The sequence below is a fragment of the Mycteria americana genome, chromosome 1, assembly GCF_035582795.1.
Source record: "Mycteria americana isolate JAX WOST 10 ecotype Jacksonville Zoo and Gardens chromosome 1, USCA_MyAme_1.0, whole genome shotgun sequence".
Classification (NCBI taxonomy): domain Eukaryota; kingdom Metazoa; phylum Chordata; class Aves; order Ciconiiformes; family Ciconiidae; genus Mycteria; species Mycteria americana.
In genome coordinates, this window is record NC_134365.1 from 191,524,102 (window position 1) to 191,541,674 (window position 17,573).

The following is a 17,573-nucleotide window of genomic DNA, read 5'->3' on the forward strand; positions in this document are numbered from 1 at the left end:
ATGCATGTGTGTGCTTGTTCAGGAAAAACATATGATGGCATTTAAAGAAAGTCTTTTGTCCCACTAGGATGAAATAGAATATAGAATAGTTCAGTTGGAAGGGACCTACAATGATCATCTAGCCCAACTGCATAGTTAATTCAAGTATGTGATTGGATTATTTGGTTTGCAGATTACCTGTGTACTATGAACCACTTGGCCCTGCTTGAGCAGGGGAGGTTGGACAAGATGACCTCCAGAGATCCCTTCCAACCTCGCTATTCTGTGATTCCCAGCATAATGCGTTTTGTCCAGGCATGGTATGGCTACATACTACAACCACTATGTTACGTGCCTACTTACCATATAAACGCTACAAATCTCTGCCCCTCTTAGAAGCACATAGTACAGCTACTTCTGCCAGGCTTAGCCTCATTTCCTGAACAGCCTGCTTAGACGTTGGTACACGATGCCGCTGGAATGGGGAGCACAAGCATGGCACAGACAACCTGGCCACTCTCATGTGAAATCAGCTCAGGCTGTGCTGGTTTTTAGCTTCAGTCTTTGTAGACCTACACTGACCACTGAAGTTGCTACCTTTGACGTGTTTCCTACTGTGTACTTGTAATAGAATTTTTGGCCAAGTACTACATTGTAGAGACTCGCACATTCAGTGCGAATTGTGGCTTTTGTGTCTGATGTAATAAACACTTCTAACTAAGATTCTGGGGATCATGCTAAAAGATAAGCGACTTGGCCAAAGGGCCAGAACTGAATAGTTTAAATGCTGCAGTGCTTGTGCTGCTGCTGTGCCAACCAGAGGGTACCCTCCTACCATGCCCTCTGCTGCTCTTGGTTCCAGGGAGGTTTGACATGGTGCTAGATCTAAGGTAGTTCCTGAAGCTGGTGTAGCAATTTTCCAGGACTTATCAGCCCTCCTTAAATTTAGAGTTGTAGTGATGTCAGTATAAAGAGGTGTCAGTGACTCTGCTGGAGCGCAAGTCTGGCAGAAGCCCTGCTGCCACCTGTAGGTGTATCTGTATTGTGCTCTTTGCCATGTCCCATTACTCAGATATGTCCCTTTATCTAAGGTGTCTGTTACCTTAGATAAGTCTCTTGTTACCCTGGGAAATGGACAGAATATGACGTTACCATATCACTGAATTCTTTTGAAGTTCTTAAGCTTATTATGAATGCTTAGGATATGTGGTTCTTACTTTTAATTGCTACTTTTCAGAAGTTATAGAGCACCAAACTTTGTTTTGAATTTTTAAATGAATGACATCTGACTTCAGTAGAGAATATAAGTAAGAACTTGAAAAAAACCCCAAAATTAGTGCTTTCTCAAGTTATGATTGCACTACTGGGTGCGTTAGTTCTTGGGAATGCTTCTTGGTCTTCAGGCAAAGCAAATAAACCTGGCTAATAGCCACACTACCAGGGCTCATCATCTCTAGAGCGGACTGTCAGAGTCCACACTACCTAGTAGCACTTGGACCTTGAGGTCCTATGTGGCATAAAAACAGGGCTTCTCTAGCCATCATTCTAAAATTGCTATTTTGCATTTGTTTTTTTAATTCAGTGTTTGAAATATTATAAGCATTGTGCTGCAGCTCACCAGAGTGGTGTTTTTATAGCATGAAATAGAGGATGTGTGTTGTGTGTCCTTCAGCTGGCACAAAGAGGTGCTTGAGGGAAGAATGCCTGCTTGGACAGTGTTGAAGGACAGCGTAAAGAATAGGGAACCAGACCTGGGGTTGTAATTCATGCTGGGCAGAAGAAATCTTCTGCAGACTACTAAGTATGTGAAAACTATAGCTGGCTCAGGAGATCTGAGGCACGTGTTAGGAGGCTTTGGAAAGTACTCAGGGAATGCGTTGCATGTAGTGCCTGTTCCTATGTCTTTCCTTAGGCACCTGCTTTGGGCCACTGTCTGAGGACACTAGTGGGCTAGAATGACTTTTGGTGTGCTCCAACAGTCTTTATTATGTTACTGCCTTATGGATGATGTTTCTGGAACGAATCATTCTCTGAGTTGCTCCTGGACTTTGTCTTGATGAGTTTAGTTGGAACTGGTCAAAAAAATAAAGACAGGGCAGTTAAGCAGGGTCCAGTGCTCGGGCTTTCTTCCTGTTCCCCTTTTACGTCTGAGTGTAAATGTACCCTCGAGGAATACCTGCACATATTACAGATTCCTGCAGTGTAAGCTGGTAGAAGACACTGATCAGTTAAGTACCCTTCTTAAACTAATCACGCCGACTGGATTTTTAAATCAATATTTCATAGGCTTGTAAAGATGCACTTTATTGTCTTTATGTTATTATTTAATTAAGAAGCCTCTTGAAGTAATATTTATTAGGGTAGAGTGCCTGATTATTCCTTATGAAGAATGTTGAGAACCTTAGGCATCTGGAGACAGAATTTTGTCTAAGTGATTTTACCAACAAGAACAGATACTTTATCCTTGAGTTACTCATATTTTTAAATTTAATTCTAACTGCACATGAAACAGTGGCTAAAGAAAACTGGAAAAATCTATTTAAAAGATAGATAGCATTATTGTACTTCCAAGTGAATTGTTTAAGAGTCATTCAAATGTGCATATCACTGGAACTCTTTTAGTTGATTTCAGTGTGTTTTGGAGTGGTTCAATCAAGTAAAGAGATTAAATCTTTTTGAAGGTGTGGGGTTTTTTTACCTTATATTTGCTTGTAAGGTGACTCCTTCAATAGTTTGTTGTGAATAGAGATAGGCTTACTATTTGTCTAGCCTCTCTTCATGCTTTCTCTGGCCTACCTATATAATGCTGAAATTTTTTTTTAGTAGATATATTGTACATATCATCTTCATTTCAGAGGTTTTCTTGCTTGGGACTTTTTTCAAGGAAAAATTACTATTCCCCCCAAATTTAAAAAGTTTTGTCTTGTTTTGCACTTTTTCACTTCTTGCTTCACAATCTATTTCACGGTCTGCATGTCCACACAGACTGTATGTCTGCTTTGGGTGCTATCAACGCTCTTGATAATGTGTTGTCTGTAAGATTTTTTTTTTTTCCTTTTTTTTTTTTTAATGACAAAAAGACTTTAGAGCAGACCAAAATTTACAACTTGTGTGTTATTATAATGTAGGTTGGGTAACAGAGAAAGTGAAGTTGAGGTACCTTTATATTGAGTTTTTTCAGGAAAGTCAGGTTCCGACACACGAGATATTTAACTGGTACTGTTGTTTAAGCCATATGGAGAATTTTTTTTCAGGGCTTCCTGATGCTTACTTAGGTAATGCCTAGCTTTTAGATTAAAATTACATCTTTGACATTAGTTTCATATGGTTAAAAAAACTAGACTAGCTCTTAAGCCTGTAAATGTTTCTTCAGATCCGATGTAGAAGCAGCAAACGCCAGCTGAGAACAGGTGGGGTTTTTTTAGTCTAGCTGAATACACGTCAGACCATCTGTGCAAGCATAGTACCCGTTTACTCACTTTTGCATCCCTCTGTTTCACAATAGGTCTTTTTATGTAACTTAATTGTATTTTCACTGAAAGGCGTGTCTAAGCATCATCAGATAAGGTTAACAGTTCTTTTAGGAGATTCACTGGTGTACACTCTACTTCATTTGTTCTGCAATAAGACTTTCATACTGGCAACTCTTAAAGTAACTTAACATTGGATGAGGCTATTCTATTATTTTCTGAATCACTAGAGAAACTAGTACTTCACAGTATACTTGAAGCACATTAATTGCTGCCTGGGAAGCAAAATTTTTTTAAGCTCTTCGCATATATGCCTTTATGTCTTCATTTTTGATTTTGAATAGGTAGGACACTGTGGTATTAGTACATTATTGCATATAGAGCTCTACTGTTTCAGAATAATGACTTAATATGAAAAAGCAAAACATTCTGGTTAACAAAACATTGTAATTATATCGACAAAGGAATCCTTCAATTATGAACGTGTTAACCTTGTTCAGATGTTTTGTTACTGACAGACTCATGAGCAAGTTAAACTGTCTGCGTGTACCAGCTTGCAATTTCCAGTTGTGCACATGTCCAAGAAACTGTCATAGCTGCGTTTAGTAAGAATTATGTTTTTCTAGATATTAATTATTGTGTCTAGTTAGTTTACATACTGTCTGTTTTAAACAGTGGTTTTAGTGAAGAAGTCCTGTATCATACCTCAGGCACTGCCCCAACCACACCAGCAAGTCCTTTGCTGATTAATGCTGGAGTTACTTGGTTATCTCTACAGTGGACAAAACCCTCAGGAACACCATCAGACGAAGGAATCTCGTATATATTAGAGATGGAGGATGAGAACTCAGTAAGTTTAGAATACTTATTCTCAATAAGAAAAGAGACTATGTGTGTGTTTGATACATTGTTGTATTAAGTGTAACAATGATTACTTTTGCTAGACTATTCTACAAGGAACTGTATTTTCTGAAATTAAGGTAATGACTTGTCATTGCTGTGATCAAGCCACACAGCTTTCTCCTTTTCATTGTGACAGTAATCGTTATTAGTGTTATGAAGCCCCAATGCTGCAAAGACTTTTAAATTACTTTTAACTTTATGAACTTGCGTGTGAAAGTTAAGTCTTATAAGAGCTGGATCAAAGTAATTACATCATGAAGTGTGGTCCCTCTGGATGTCATTTCAGCCTAACCACCTTTGTTTTAAAATGAGTCCTGTTCTACCCTTTGAAAGTGTTAGGTATAATTTCTGTTGACACTGTATATGTTCTTCTTTACTGTTCTTTTCTCCTCTTCTGATTGGAGAATGGTTAATTAATTTCCCCCTCTCCAAAAAAATATCTTGTGTTTACACAATGAAGGTGTTCTTATTACTTTGTCAGAGGAGCATAACAATTACAGTCTGAAATAGTAATTTATTTGTGTGAAGTATGTTACATGGTCTGGTCTGCAAATATAATGTTTCAAGTAATCCTCTTCAATTCTGCAGGGATATGGTTTCAAGCCAAAATACGATGGTGACGATCTTACGTACACAGTGAAGAATTTGAGGCGTAGTACAAAATATAAATTTAGGGTAAGATTTTTTCATACATTTTGGGGGTTTTTTTGTACCAGAGTAGCTTGAGATTGACTCAGAAGTGGGGAGGGCCTTTTTTAAGGAAAACCAAATTTGATGCCAGTTTCTTAGAATTTCAGTCTCTCAAAACTATTGGCTGAACATCTGCTTCATTAATCGTCTCTGCAGAAGGAATAAGAACCTCTGCAATGACATAACACAGTTGCAGGTGTCTTGAAATTCCAGGTCATAAGTCAATGTCCTTAACAGTTGGGGTTTTTTGTTTGGCTTCTGTGTTTCATATACACGGGTAATATTACTTAGTGTAGCTATGGGGTTCTCTGATAGACTCTAAACACATGTGAAAGTGTTGGGTTAAGGAGCAACTTTGATCAAAAGAACATTTGTCAGTGCCAGCATAGCATTGAGCCCAAGTTAGTAAATCATTCATATTGCCATGGTGCTGAGCCCATTCTAATAAGCCTTGAGGGCTGAACGTGTTAGCTCAGGATGAAGTCTGGCTTAACAATAGCTTAACAATGAGATTTTTGGTGTGATTAAAAGCAAAAAAGAAGCATACTGGCTATGGAAAGGCAGCCAAATAGCCATCAAGGACAAGAACCTTGCTAGGACATGCAGAGATGCAGTCAGGAAGACTAAGGATCAGCTAGAACTGAAATTGGCCAAAGATGTCAAGAACAACAAGAAAAGGTTCTTCAGATATGTGAACAGTAAGCAGAAGCACAGGGAAGACATACATAGGCCCATTGCTAAACAAGGCAGGGAAGCAAGCACTGATAATGCCAATAAGGCAGAGGTTCTCAATACCTTCTTTGCCTCTGTCTTTACCAGCATAGCTGGACCCCAGATCACAGGATCAAGCACCTATAACAAGGCATGTGTCAACCCACCAGTGGTGGAGGAAGGGCTGGGCTGTGGCCTCTTGCAAGGGCTCAGCCCACATCAATCTATGGGCCAGGACAGAATCCACTCCAGGATTGTTGTGGTTTAACCCCAGCCAGCAACTAAGCACCACACAGCTGCTCACTTGCTCCCCCCCCCCCCCCCCCCCATGGGATGGGGGAGAGAATCGGAGGGGTAAAAGTGAGAAAACATGTGGGTTGAGATAAAGACAGTTTAATAGGCAAAGCAAAAGCCGCACATGCAAGCAAAGCAAGGAATTAATTCATTACTTCCCATCGGCAGGCAGGTGTTCAGCCATCTCCAGGAAAGCAGGGCTCCATCACACGTAAAGGTTACTTGGGAAGACACACGCCATCACTCTGAATGTCCCCCCCTCTCCTTCCTTCTTTCCCAGCTTTATATACTGAGCATGATGTCATATGGTATGGAATAGCCCTTTGGTCAGTTGGGGTCAGCTGTCCCAGCTGTGTCCCCTCCCAACTTCTTGTGCACCCCCAGACTCCTTGCTGGTGGGGTGGGGTGAGAAGCTGAAGAGGCCTTGACTGTGTGTAAGCACTGCTCAACAATAATGAAAACATCTCTGTGTTATCAACACTGTTTCCAGGACAAATCCAAACCACAGCCCCATACTAGCTACTATGAAGAACATTAACTCTATCCCAGCCAAAACCAGCACAAGGCTGTTAAGAGAAGTGACTGACATAGTTGCAAGGCCACCATCTATAATATTTGAAAAGTGATGGAGATCAGGGGATATCCCTGACAACTGGAAAAGGGCAAATGTCATGCCCATCTACAAGAAGAGGACCCAGGAAACTACAGGCCCATTGGTTTTACTTCAGTCCCCAGGGGAGTAATGAACAAGTCCTCCCAGAAACTGTTAGAAGCCAAATGAAGCAGGTGATTGGGAAAAGCCAACATGGATTTACCAAAGGCAAATCATGCCTGATAAACCTGATCACCTTCTACAACAAAGTAACACTTTCAGTTGGCTGGGGAGAGCAGTGAATGTTGTTTACCTGAGCTTCAGAAAAGCATTTGACACTGTTTCCTACAGCCTTCTCCTGGACAAACTGGCAAGATACAGACTGGATGGGTGGTCTGCGAGATGAGTAGGAAACTGGCCAACAGGCCGCACTCAGAGGGTGGTGATCAATGGTTTTTGCTCGGGCTGGCAGTCTGTTACAAGTAGGATCTCCTAGGGATCGATATGGGGCCCCACACTGTTCATCTTCACAAATGATCTAGACAATGGGATTGAAAGCATCCTCATCAAGTTTGCTGGTGACACCAAACTGAGTGGTGAAGTGGACACGTCAGAAGGGAGGGTCATCTTACAGAGAGAGCTGGACAGGCTAGAAGAGTGGGCTAGCAAGAACAGTATGAAGTTTAGCAAAGACAAGTGCAAAGTCCTGCATTTGGGTCGGAATAACCAAGGAGCCCAGTACAGGCTAGGATCTGTGTGGCTGGGGAGCAGCCTTGCTGAAAGGGACCTGGGTGTCCTCGTGGACAACAAGTTGAACATGAGTCAGCAGTGCACCACTGCAGCAACCAAGGCAAATCTGATTCTGGGCTGCATCCGCAGGGGCGTTACTAGCAGAGATAAGAGATGTGATCATCTCACTCTACTCAGTGCTTGTCAGGCCACACCTGGAGTGCTGTGTCCGGTTCTGGTCCCCACAATTCAAAAAAGACACAGACAGACTGGAGAGGGTCCAAAGGAGGGCCAAGAAGATGATCAAAGGGCTGGAGAACCTGCCCTGTAAGGAAAGGCTGAAGGAGTTAGGTCTTTTCTCTTTGGAGAGGAGAAGGCTTAAGGGGGATCAGTTTTCCAGTACTTAGAAGGCAGCTACAAAGAGGAGTGAGGCTCTACTTTCACAAGGAGCCACATGGAGAAGACAAGGGGCAACGGGTACAAGTTGCACCAGGACAGGTTTCGTCTTGATATAAGAAATAAATTCTTTACAGTGAGAACAATCTATCATTGGAACAACCTCCCCAGGGACACATGGAGTCCCCATCGCTGGTTGCTTTCAAGATACAACTGGACAGGGTGCTAGATAATCTCATCTAGGCTCCCTTTTTCCTGAAAGGTTGGACCAGATGATCTTTCAGGTCCCTTCCAACCTGGGCTGTTCTATGTTCTGAGTCATTCTTGAACAGTTGCATGGTTTTGGGAACAAAGCTAAAGGCGTGTCCCACAGCATGAAGCAGAGTCAGAATGATCTCATCTCTGTTTACGAGGGAAAAATGTCAATAGCTGTTTTCTTGCATACACCTAAAATACTATTTCATAAGGAAGAATTGGGAACTGCTGAAGAACAGCATCTCTGTGCAATATGAAAGGTAGCAGTTTAGGGGTTGGTTGGTTTGTTTTGAGTTAACACTAAAAGATAGAAGTAGTCCTTTTTAAATTATAGCAGATATTTTGCACTTTTGAATATGATTACTTTCTTAAGCAGAAAAGGTTATGATATTTGAATTTTTTTGCATAACTTAATATTTAAATAATTTAAAATACACAGTGTATTCCAAGGACTGGGGATACACAGTGTACCAAGCTGGGGCTGTTATGGCCACATCGAATTAAACTAAAGAACAGCTCATTACCTTGGAACTAGCTTTTGCAGGATTTGATTGTAGTTTTCCTTTGAAAGTAATCCTACGTGTTAATCATACAAGTTATTAGTAAATATATAGTTAACGTAAACATCCTAAGTTTGTCATTAAAATTAAAAAAAAATAATAATCAATGCTTATACCCTATTTTTCTTAACAAAACAGTAAACAGAAGTCTCTGTTCACTCATTCACAGGGAATAAAGGAGAAACAAATGTTGTGTTAACCAGGTCTTTAATTTTTATTATACAGGGGAAAGACTTAATTAGTAGTAATATTCCTTAAGGCTTTTGAAAGAAGCTTTATAACCATTGGAAACCTTATTATAATACGTAAATGCTAACTGCGCCTGTTTAACTTCATTTGTACAGGCACAAAGACAACCATATGATTGTTAGTCTTGTAAACTGTATCGGGAGACTTAGTGTCTGAGAGACATGTTAGCTCACGCTTCCTTTTCTCAATCTGTACTAACATTACTGCTGTCATTTTGATTCTGCTCATTTTTAAAACAAATATAAAAGCCAAAAAAACTTTTTTTAGGTTGTTTAGTTTTTTGCTAGGAACAAATGAGAATACGTAGTAAACTAACTGCAGACACAACCAGAAAGTAAAGAATAACAGCTATTTGTTTTCCTGGAATCACAGAAAAGTCTAGGTTGGAAGGGACTTTTGGGGATCATCTGGGTCAAACTTGTGTAGAAAGCAGGGCCTTAGGTTAGGCAATTCAACTCTATCCTAGCCCTGTCGAGCTGAGACTTCAGTATTTCCAGCAAGGGAGATTCCACCACTTCTCTGGGCAGCCTGTTTTCATGGTGATTAATTTAGAACAGAATCACAGAATCATTAAGGTTGGAAAAGACCTCTAGGATCATCTAGTCCAACCATCAACCCAACACCTCCATGCCCACTAAACCATGTCCTGAAGTGCCACATCTACACGTTTTTTGAACTCCTCCAGGGATGGTGACTCCACCACCTCTCTGGGCAGCCTGTTCCAATGCTTGACCACCCTTTCAGTGAAATTTTTCCTAATATCCAATCTAAACCTCTCCTGATGCAACTTGAGGCCATTTCCTCTCGTCCTATCGCTGCTTGCTTGGGAGAAGAGACAGACACCCACCTCGGTGCAACCTCCTTTCAGGTAGTTGTAGAGAGCAATAAGGTCTCCCCTCAGCCTCCTTTTCTCCAGGCTAAACAATCCCAGTTCCCTCAGTCACTCCTCATAAGACTTGTGCTCCAGACCCTTCACCAGCTTCGTTGCCCTTCTCTGGACACGCTCCAGCACCTCAATGTCCTTCTTGTAGTGAGGGGCCCAAAACTGAACACAGTGGCTCGAGGTGTGGCCTCACCAGTGCCGAGTGCAGGGGCACGATCACTTCCCTAGTCCTGCTGGCCATACTATTTCTGATACAAGCCAGGATGCTGTTGGCTTTCTTGGCCACCTGGGCACACTGCCGGCTCATGTTCAGCCGGCTGTCAACCAGCACCCCCAGGTCCTTTTCCACCAGGCAGCTTTCCAGCCACTCTTCCCCAAGCCTGTAGGGTTGCATGGGGTTGTTGTGACCCAAGTGCAGGACCTGGCACTTGGCCTCGTTAAACCTCATACAATTGGCCTCGGCCCATCGATCCAGCCTGTCCAGGTCCCTCTGCAGAGCCTGCCTACCCTCAAGCGGATCAACACTCCCGCACAACTTGGTGTCATCTGCAAACTTACTGAGGGTGCACTCGATCCCCTCATCCAGATCATTGATAAAGATATTAAACAAGACTGACCCTAATACTGAACCCTGGGGAACACCACTTGTGACCAGCTGCCAACTGGATTGAACTCCATTCACCACCACTCTCTGGGCTCAGCCATCCAGCCAGTTTTTTCCCCAGCGAAGAGTATACCCGCCTAAGCCATGATCCGCCAGCTTCTCCAGGAGGATGCTGTCAAAGGGAGACAGTGTCAAAGGCTTTACTAAAGTCTTTTCTTATATCCAGCCAGAATTTTCCCTAACACACTTATGCCCATTGTCTCTTGCCCTGTCATCACAGATCCTCGTGAAGATCTCTTCTATAACTACCTTTTGGGAATTGGAAGACTGTGATTAGATTTCCCCCCATGAAACTTCTTTTTTCTAGGCAGAGTAAACCCAAGTTCTTCAGCCTTTCTTTCTGTGTGAGGTTCTCCAGCTCTCTAATCATGCTGGCCCTCTTCTGGACTCTCTCCAGTTTTGCAGTGTCTCTCTTGAATTGGGAGGACCAAAACTGGATACAGTATTCCAGCCTAAAAAGTGCTGAGTAAAGTGGGGTAATCACATCGCTTGTTCTCCTGGCTAAATTCTTGCTAATGCAGCCCATGAAACAATTTGCCTTTGCTACTCCAGGGCGCTTTGCTGATTCGTTTGGCTTGCTCTCCACCAGGATCCCTCTCAGCAGGTCCTTCTCAGCAGAGCTGAGAAAAGAAAAGCTGACTAGCCAGTCAGACCCCAGACTGTACCACTGCTGAGATTATTCCATCCCAAGTGCAAGACTTTACATTTACCTTTGTCAAAACTCACACAGTTGTTGTTGATGCAGTCTTCCAGCCTGTCAAAGTCTGTCTGTATGGTGGCTCTTCCTTCCAGCTTATCTCTCTCTGGCTTCTAGTTTGGTGTCATATGCAAACCTGGGGAGAGTGCATTCAGTCCTGTCATCGAGATCACTTCTAAAGATACTGAATGGTATCTGATGTTGTATTGACTGCTGAGGAAATCGAATCATGAGCAGCTGCCAATTTGCCTTTGAACCGTAAAGCACCACCCTTTGAGCCTGGCATTCTACCAGGTTTTCCACACGCACCTTGTGGTCCATCTGTCCTGTCTTATCAGCTTGCCTACATGGATATTGTAGGAGATTATGTCAAACTAAAATGAGGGTAGATTATGTCCACAGCTCTCCCCTCATCTATTGAGCAAGTTGTTTCATCATGGAAGGCACTCAGGTTGGTCGAACATGATTTCCCCTTGATAAATCTAATCACCTTCTTGTCCTTCGTGTGCCTGTAAATAACTTCCATGACAACCTTTGCCATAATTTCCCTTTGGACTGAAGAGTTTATATCAGCTTTGCTGGTTTTAATACAACTTACCCATATAAACACTTTTTTTTTATCTCTGAACGTATTTCCTTAAAAGAAGGTACTGTAGTAACGTGAGAATGCTACTTAATTAATCTCAATTATTCAGGTTTTTTCAGCAGTTAGTAAAGCATCACTTTTTGCTCTTTACTTAATTACATGAAAATATTTTTACCTCAATGGGAAAGGAATTTCAATTAAAATTTTAATATTCCAAGTTTCTTCCATGAAAGTTTAAAAGTGGCCTCTTTGCTGTATGTCTTTTTCATCACCTTTTGTTTCCATGCTTTTATAAAGGTTTTTTCTCATGCGTGTATTTCATTATCAATAAATTGTGCAACTCCAATTAAAAAGAGTAGTTCTTAGACCTATCTAATTTCTGAGTATCTTAGATGGTTTTAAAAAAACAAGTTTTCAGATCGTTGACTTGAAAAAGTGGCTTGTGCTATATTGAGCACCCACAGGTTCCATTAATGTCACTGAGATTTGCATGTCCTGATTACCTTTTACAGTCAGGCAACTCTTAAGTGTCCTAAGTAGAAGCCTAACTTTATGTACCAGTGTTTGAATTTTGGGGGTATGGGAGGTTATTTGATTTGTGATTTTTTTTTTCCCCAGCTTCACAATTACTAGGGGGTTTCTTTAAGGATTTTTTTTTTCCTACCAATTTGCAGGCATTTTTAATTTCAGTATAGTGATTGTCTAACTATGGGACTAATTAAAATGTAAAATGAAAGTATATCATAGCTTTAGTTCTTGCGATAGTTTATTATGTGGCTGTCTATCTAAGCATACATATAAATTAATTTTACGTTACTGTTAACTGTGAATAGCATACTACTAGCCAACGCGTTTGTTCTGTTTATAATGTTTTTTTCATATATTGACAGGTCATTGCATATAACTCAGAAGGGAAAAGCAGTCCAAGTGAGACAGTAGAATACATTACTTGTCCAGACAAGCCTGGAGTACCTTCAAAACCCACAGTGAAAGGAAAAATTCACGCACAGAGTTTTAAAATAACCTGGGGTAAGATTGTTGTCCAGCTCTGTTTAGAGTATGTCCTCTCTATTTTATACATACATACATACATACATATATATATATAAAAAAAAGTTTGTATACAGAAGGCCAGACTTTACTTCAGTAACACTTCAGTCAACTGAGCCATTATGATCCATTTTCATGGAACTAAGAGAAATACTGATTCAAAATACTTGGGGTGGCAGTATAATAGTCTAATTATGTGGGAATAATAATATACAGATTGTAGTAGGGACTGTTACTGCAGGGAACTACAATAATTAAAAAAACAGTAGTGTTAATTTGTGTACTAAGAAGTTCTGTTTCTCTGGCACAAAAAGTAGATGCCACAAAATTCTAGGTTTTTTATAAAAAGAGAAGATCCAAGTTCAACCTATCTCTTTGAAGTGTTTGCTTTTGATAGATAAATGTTTTTACTCGCTAAGGATCTTGAGAAACTTTTCCTTAGGCTCAGGTTTTTTTACCCTTATGCTGTGAAGTAGAAGATGAAACAGTACTATGTGATGCAGTACTTTAGCAGAAAACAAAACAGTTAAAGGTTTTATTTATTGTCACAGGTAATTAAACTTACTACCTATTTATGTTTAATAGTGTGTTTAATTCTTTTGCATTAATAATAAGAAAGCTACTTGTAGAGTATAAGTAGTACTCAGCAAGTCTAGTCTTGCATCTTTCCAGAGTGCTTTGCTACATCAGGGCCTGATACTTGATCTTTTATGGATGATATATAATGTATGAAGTTATTACAAATACCTAATTTGTAAATTGAAAACTATGTAAAATATGTATTTATATATAAACTTTTTAATAGTCATTATTTTGAACAGTAATGCTCTCTTTTTTTTTAATGGGTGATAATTAATGTGATAATTTCATTTTTGATTGGGAGTAATCTGTTACCTTCCAACCAAAAAAGTACTATGTGCCATGTAGTAAGTCTCATTTTATTTATCAGGTGTGATATGATATGTAACCCTTGCCTAAGAGCAACACCATTTCATCCAGCACATACATAATGTAATGTTATGGCAGCAGTACCCTTCTGTATGAAGTATCATACTGTCTTTATATTTGTCCAAAATGTTGGTTTTCCACATTATTTTAATTCTGCTGTTCTCTTAAGTCAGCTCTGAGAGAATAGTAGGATTCTATGTCAAAGACAGGTCTGTAGATTCGTATCTTGTAAGTAGATATTGTACCAGGGAGGATAGTGCACTCAATTTCTAGTGATGTATTAAAAATTTAAGAGATTAAGTTTTCAGTATAGAACTCCTGACTTCTATTCCCTCCGGAAGTATTTAGGTTTTTGAAATGCTGTCCTTAAATCATTTTGAAATACTCTTATTTGCAAATCAGTATGATAATCTTTTCCTATCTGCAGTCCAAATTACAGGACCATTAGGATCAATGTCCCTGAAACCGTAACCAGGCAGCCTTCCATGGCACTTCAGACTAACTGAAATGTTTGCTGTGGCATCTCTCAGGTGCCCAACTCACTTGTCACTCTTCATCCATAGACTATAGCAGGGTTGTGAGCTGGCAGCTTCGCATAGTGGAGGATTTGAATGCTTTGCTGCTGTCCTAAACTAGGATGCTATGGCTGGCTGTCTAAATACGCACCCATGTCCAGTTGGCTGTTGATTTTTCCTTTTGTAAATTCTCCTCAAAAGCTAAAAAAACATTTAATTTACCTCGCTTAGTTGGAATATTGCTATTTTTTTATAGATCCGCCAAAAGACAATGGAGGAGCAGCAATAAATACGTATGTTGTGGAAATGTCTGAAGGTTTAAATGGTAAGTATTAGGAGCTTGTGTTGGTATTCAGCTGTGTTGGTTTTTTTATGTGTGTGCCTGTGGGAAGAGTAAAATATGTATTATGATAGGGAAAGTTATTGCAAAGGACTGCCGTTAAAAAAAATAGGGATGTTGATGCTTGTATACAAGAGATTCTTTATCTCTGGCTTAGAAAGAAGATGCCACAAAACTGTGTCAAAACAGATGCTCCGTGTTTAACCTATCACTTAGGTGTATTCTGTTTTGGAAATGAAATGACACATATCAGACATTTTAGGCCAAGAAGACAGGGCCACATAGCTTTGTTGGATGAGTGACAGATGAAAGAAAAACTAGTGCTCCATTTATCACTATTAAAGTAGAACAGTGATTCAGTTGGGATAACTATTTCTGCAATTTGCTCTTCTGTCCTTTCATACAGAAGGGAAATTAACAATATTTCTAAACTGGGCATAAAGCTATCCAGCTAAATTATTTAAAAATCTAGACTTCTTAAGTAACCTTATTAAATTCAGAAACACAGTTACATTGAGAATGAAGGTTTATACTTCTCCAATGCTGCGTCAGATTCAGACAGCACACTGTCTCCAGATTGTAGTGGTAGCCCTGTCAGGGGTCTCAGCTGTGGTTCTTTTGATACTTAGTCTATTGCTTTCCTTACTCCATCGCCTGTCCACATTAAGTCACTTCTGGAATGATTTACCCAAGCCTTTCACACAGATTTAGTGAGCTGTGTATTATGTTTCATTCCCAGTTCTCTAAATTCTGTGATGTATTGAGTTGTTGGAGATTTAATTAAAAGTCCCCAGGTTTCCTGCTTAATCTCTTAAAAAGAGAGAGAGAATGCTAAAGAGTTTCTGATTTTAGAATCTGGCTGAACAGCAAAGAATGAAATCAGTATTTCAGATGGTGCTGGGCCATTCAGGAATACAGGAACAAGCTTTATCAGTTGTAAACTGTAGTTACAGTCTGAAAATGAATGTTGCAATTAAAAGTTTTTTCCATGGAAATTTTTGCTTTTGTATCTTTCCTGTTTATTTGGTTATGATGTTTGAATGTGTTTGCTGGCCCGGTAATAACTACTTCATTAAAAGTAAATTCTCTCCTGGTAAATGTGAATACGAAGTAAGGAAGATATTTCATTTCAGCAGATCTACACAAATTTACCTAGGAAACTATCTTTATGAAATGATTGGATCTTTTTCCAGGAAACTCAAAGCAAGCCTTAAATTTTTTTTATAAACATCAGGCACACACTTATTTAGTGAAGCTAGGATACCTGCTGTGGCTGGTACTGAAGTGTGGCAAATTACACCTTGGTTCATTGCACACTTATCCTTAACCTTTCAGGAAACAAATGGGACACAGTATACAGTGGAGCTGCTAGGGAACATCTGTGTGACCGACTAAATCCTGGTTGTTCCTATCGCTTACGTGTATATTGCGTTGGGGAAGGAGGACAAAGCATGGTAATATGAGCTAATATTTTTATTAAATAAAATTTCTCTCTCTTTAAGAAAATCTGGTCCAGTAGTTAATAAACAAATATTGTACAGAAGTGCCTAACAAAATAGCCGTAATTAGTACCTCAAAAAGGTTCCAGTATTGATGCATGGTGTTTCAAGTTCCTACCTATTTCCTAAAAAAATAAATGTGAATATTCTTTTCTGATACTATATTTTGTTTAAAGTGCTTTTTCTTACTTACAGAAACAGATACTGTCTTTTCCTGTGTGATACGTCAATAGAATGTCATTTCTTAAGGCCTAATCCAAGACAGCAATGTACATGTAATGTTTTCCATGCGGTCAGTGGAGTGCCCTGTCTGAGTAGCCAAGTCAGCCCAGCAGGCAGGGGAGGACAGAGTGTTTCCTCAGGCTTTACAGGGTTGTGCTCTGTAGTCTCTTCCCATGCTGTCTCAGCCACAATCAAAATGTTTACAGTGCCGTGCTTTTCAGTATTGCCAAATAACTCAATGTGCCATACTATGCTCCCTCGTATTAGGATGAGAGGAAATGGCCTCAAGTTGCATCAGGAGAGGTTTGGATTGGATATTAAGAAAAAGTTATTTACTGAAAGGGTGGTCAAGCATTGGAACAGGCTGCCCAGAGAGGTGGTGGAGTCACCATCCCTGGAGGGGTTCAAAAAACGTGTAGATGTGGCACTTCAGGACATGGTTTAGTAGGAATGGAGGTGTTGGGTTGACAGTTGGACTAGATGATCCTAGAGGTCTTTTCCAACCTTAATGATTCTATGATTCTATATGCATATTACATACACACACACTTGGACTGTCACTTGCGTGGTGTAGTTCAGCCTCCAGTGCCAAAGTGTCATGCTGTATTCTTCTCCCTTCCTTCCCGCAGCAAGTGGAACAAAGCTAGTCCTGGGTCTCTACAGACTTCCAGCAGGGCTTTGCTCTCAAGCTGATCTCCTGAAAATCTTAAAACCTTGCATTCTTGGTGTTTGCCATTTCTTCCCCCACCCTCCTTTACTATATGAAATTCATGTGTTCTTCCTCCACACAGAAGTCTCCTGCAAAGATAGCCTTGCCCACAGCCACCTTGTCTTAAGAGTAAATCTGGACTCCTTCAGTGCTGGCTCAGATGCAATGCTTTCCTTCTTGCCATAGCTCAGCTTGCTGTTGTACAGGGGAAGGGGAAAGGCAGTATACTTCCCAGTCACCTAACCACAGGTGCATGTATGTCTTTGGAGACTTTTGCTCTGCCAACCACCTTCCCCGCAGCCCAACCCCATTAGTTAAGAATAAACATTATTTGAGAACCAAAGAGAAGATAACTTTCAGAAAGTCCTGATACTTTCTGAAGGTGTCAGAAATCAGCAGAAGAATAGTAAAGAAAGATGTAATGAAACATTTCTGTAGCTTGTCGTGGACATAGGCCTCCTGAGAAACATTCTGCTTTTTAAGTAGCATCTGTTGTTCAGTGCAACAATACATTTCAAAGGAACTGAAAAGCAGCAGAGCTTCCAATCTACTCTTTCTGGAACTTATGTAGAAAGCAAGTGTGAAATGAGACTCTGAGATGCATCTCTCTTGTAAACTAAAAGGCTTACCAA

The 17,573-nt window shown here is 40.2% G+C and overlaps 1 protein-coding gene across 5 annotated transcripts in view; it reads left to right on the forward strand.

Moving 5' to 3' along the window:
* The window catches only part of FNDC3A (fibronectin type III domain containing 3A), a 128,313-nt gene that overhangs the window by 95,324 nt on the left and 15,416 nt on the right, over window positions 1-17,573 (forward strand). For all 5 annotated transcript variants that reach the window (XM_075489646.1, XM_075489634.1, XM_075489640.1 and 2 more), the window contains 5 exons: window positions 4,125-4,299; window positions 4,941-5,027; window positions 12,549-12,687; window positions 14,428-14,496; window positions 15,847-15,965. In XM_075489646.1, the coding sequence (XP_075345761.1) occupies window positions 4,125-4,299; window positions 4,941-5,027; window positions 12,549-12,687; window positions 14,428-14,496; window positions 15,847-15,965 (589 nt within the window). The remainder of the gene's footprint in view (window positions 1-4,124; window positions 4,300-4,940; window positions 5,028-12,548; window positions 12,688-14,427; window positions 14,497-15,846; window positions 15,966-17,573) is intronic.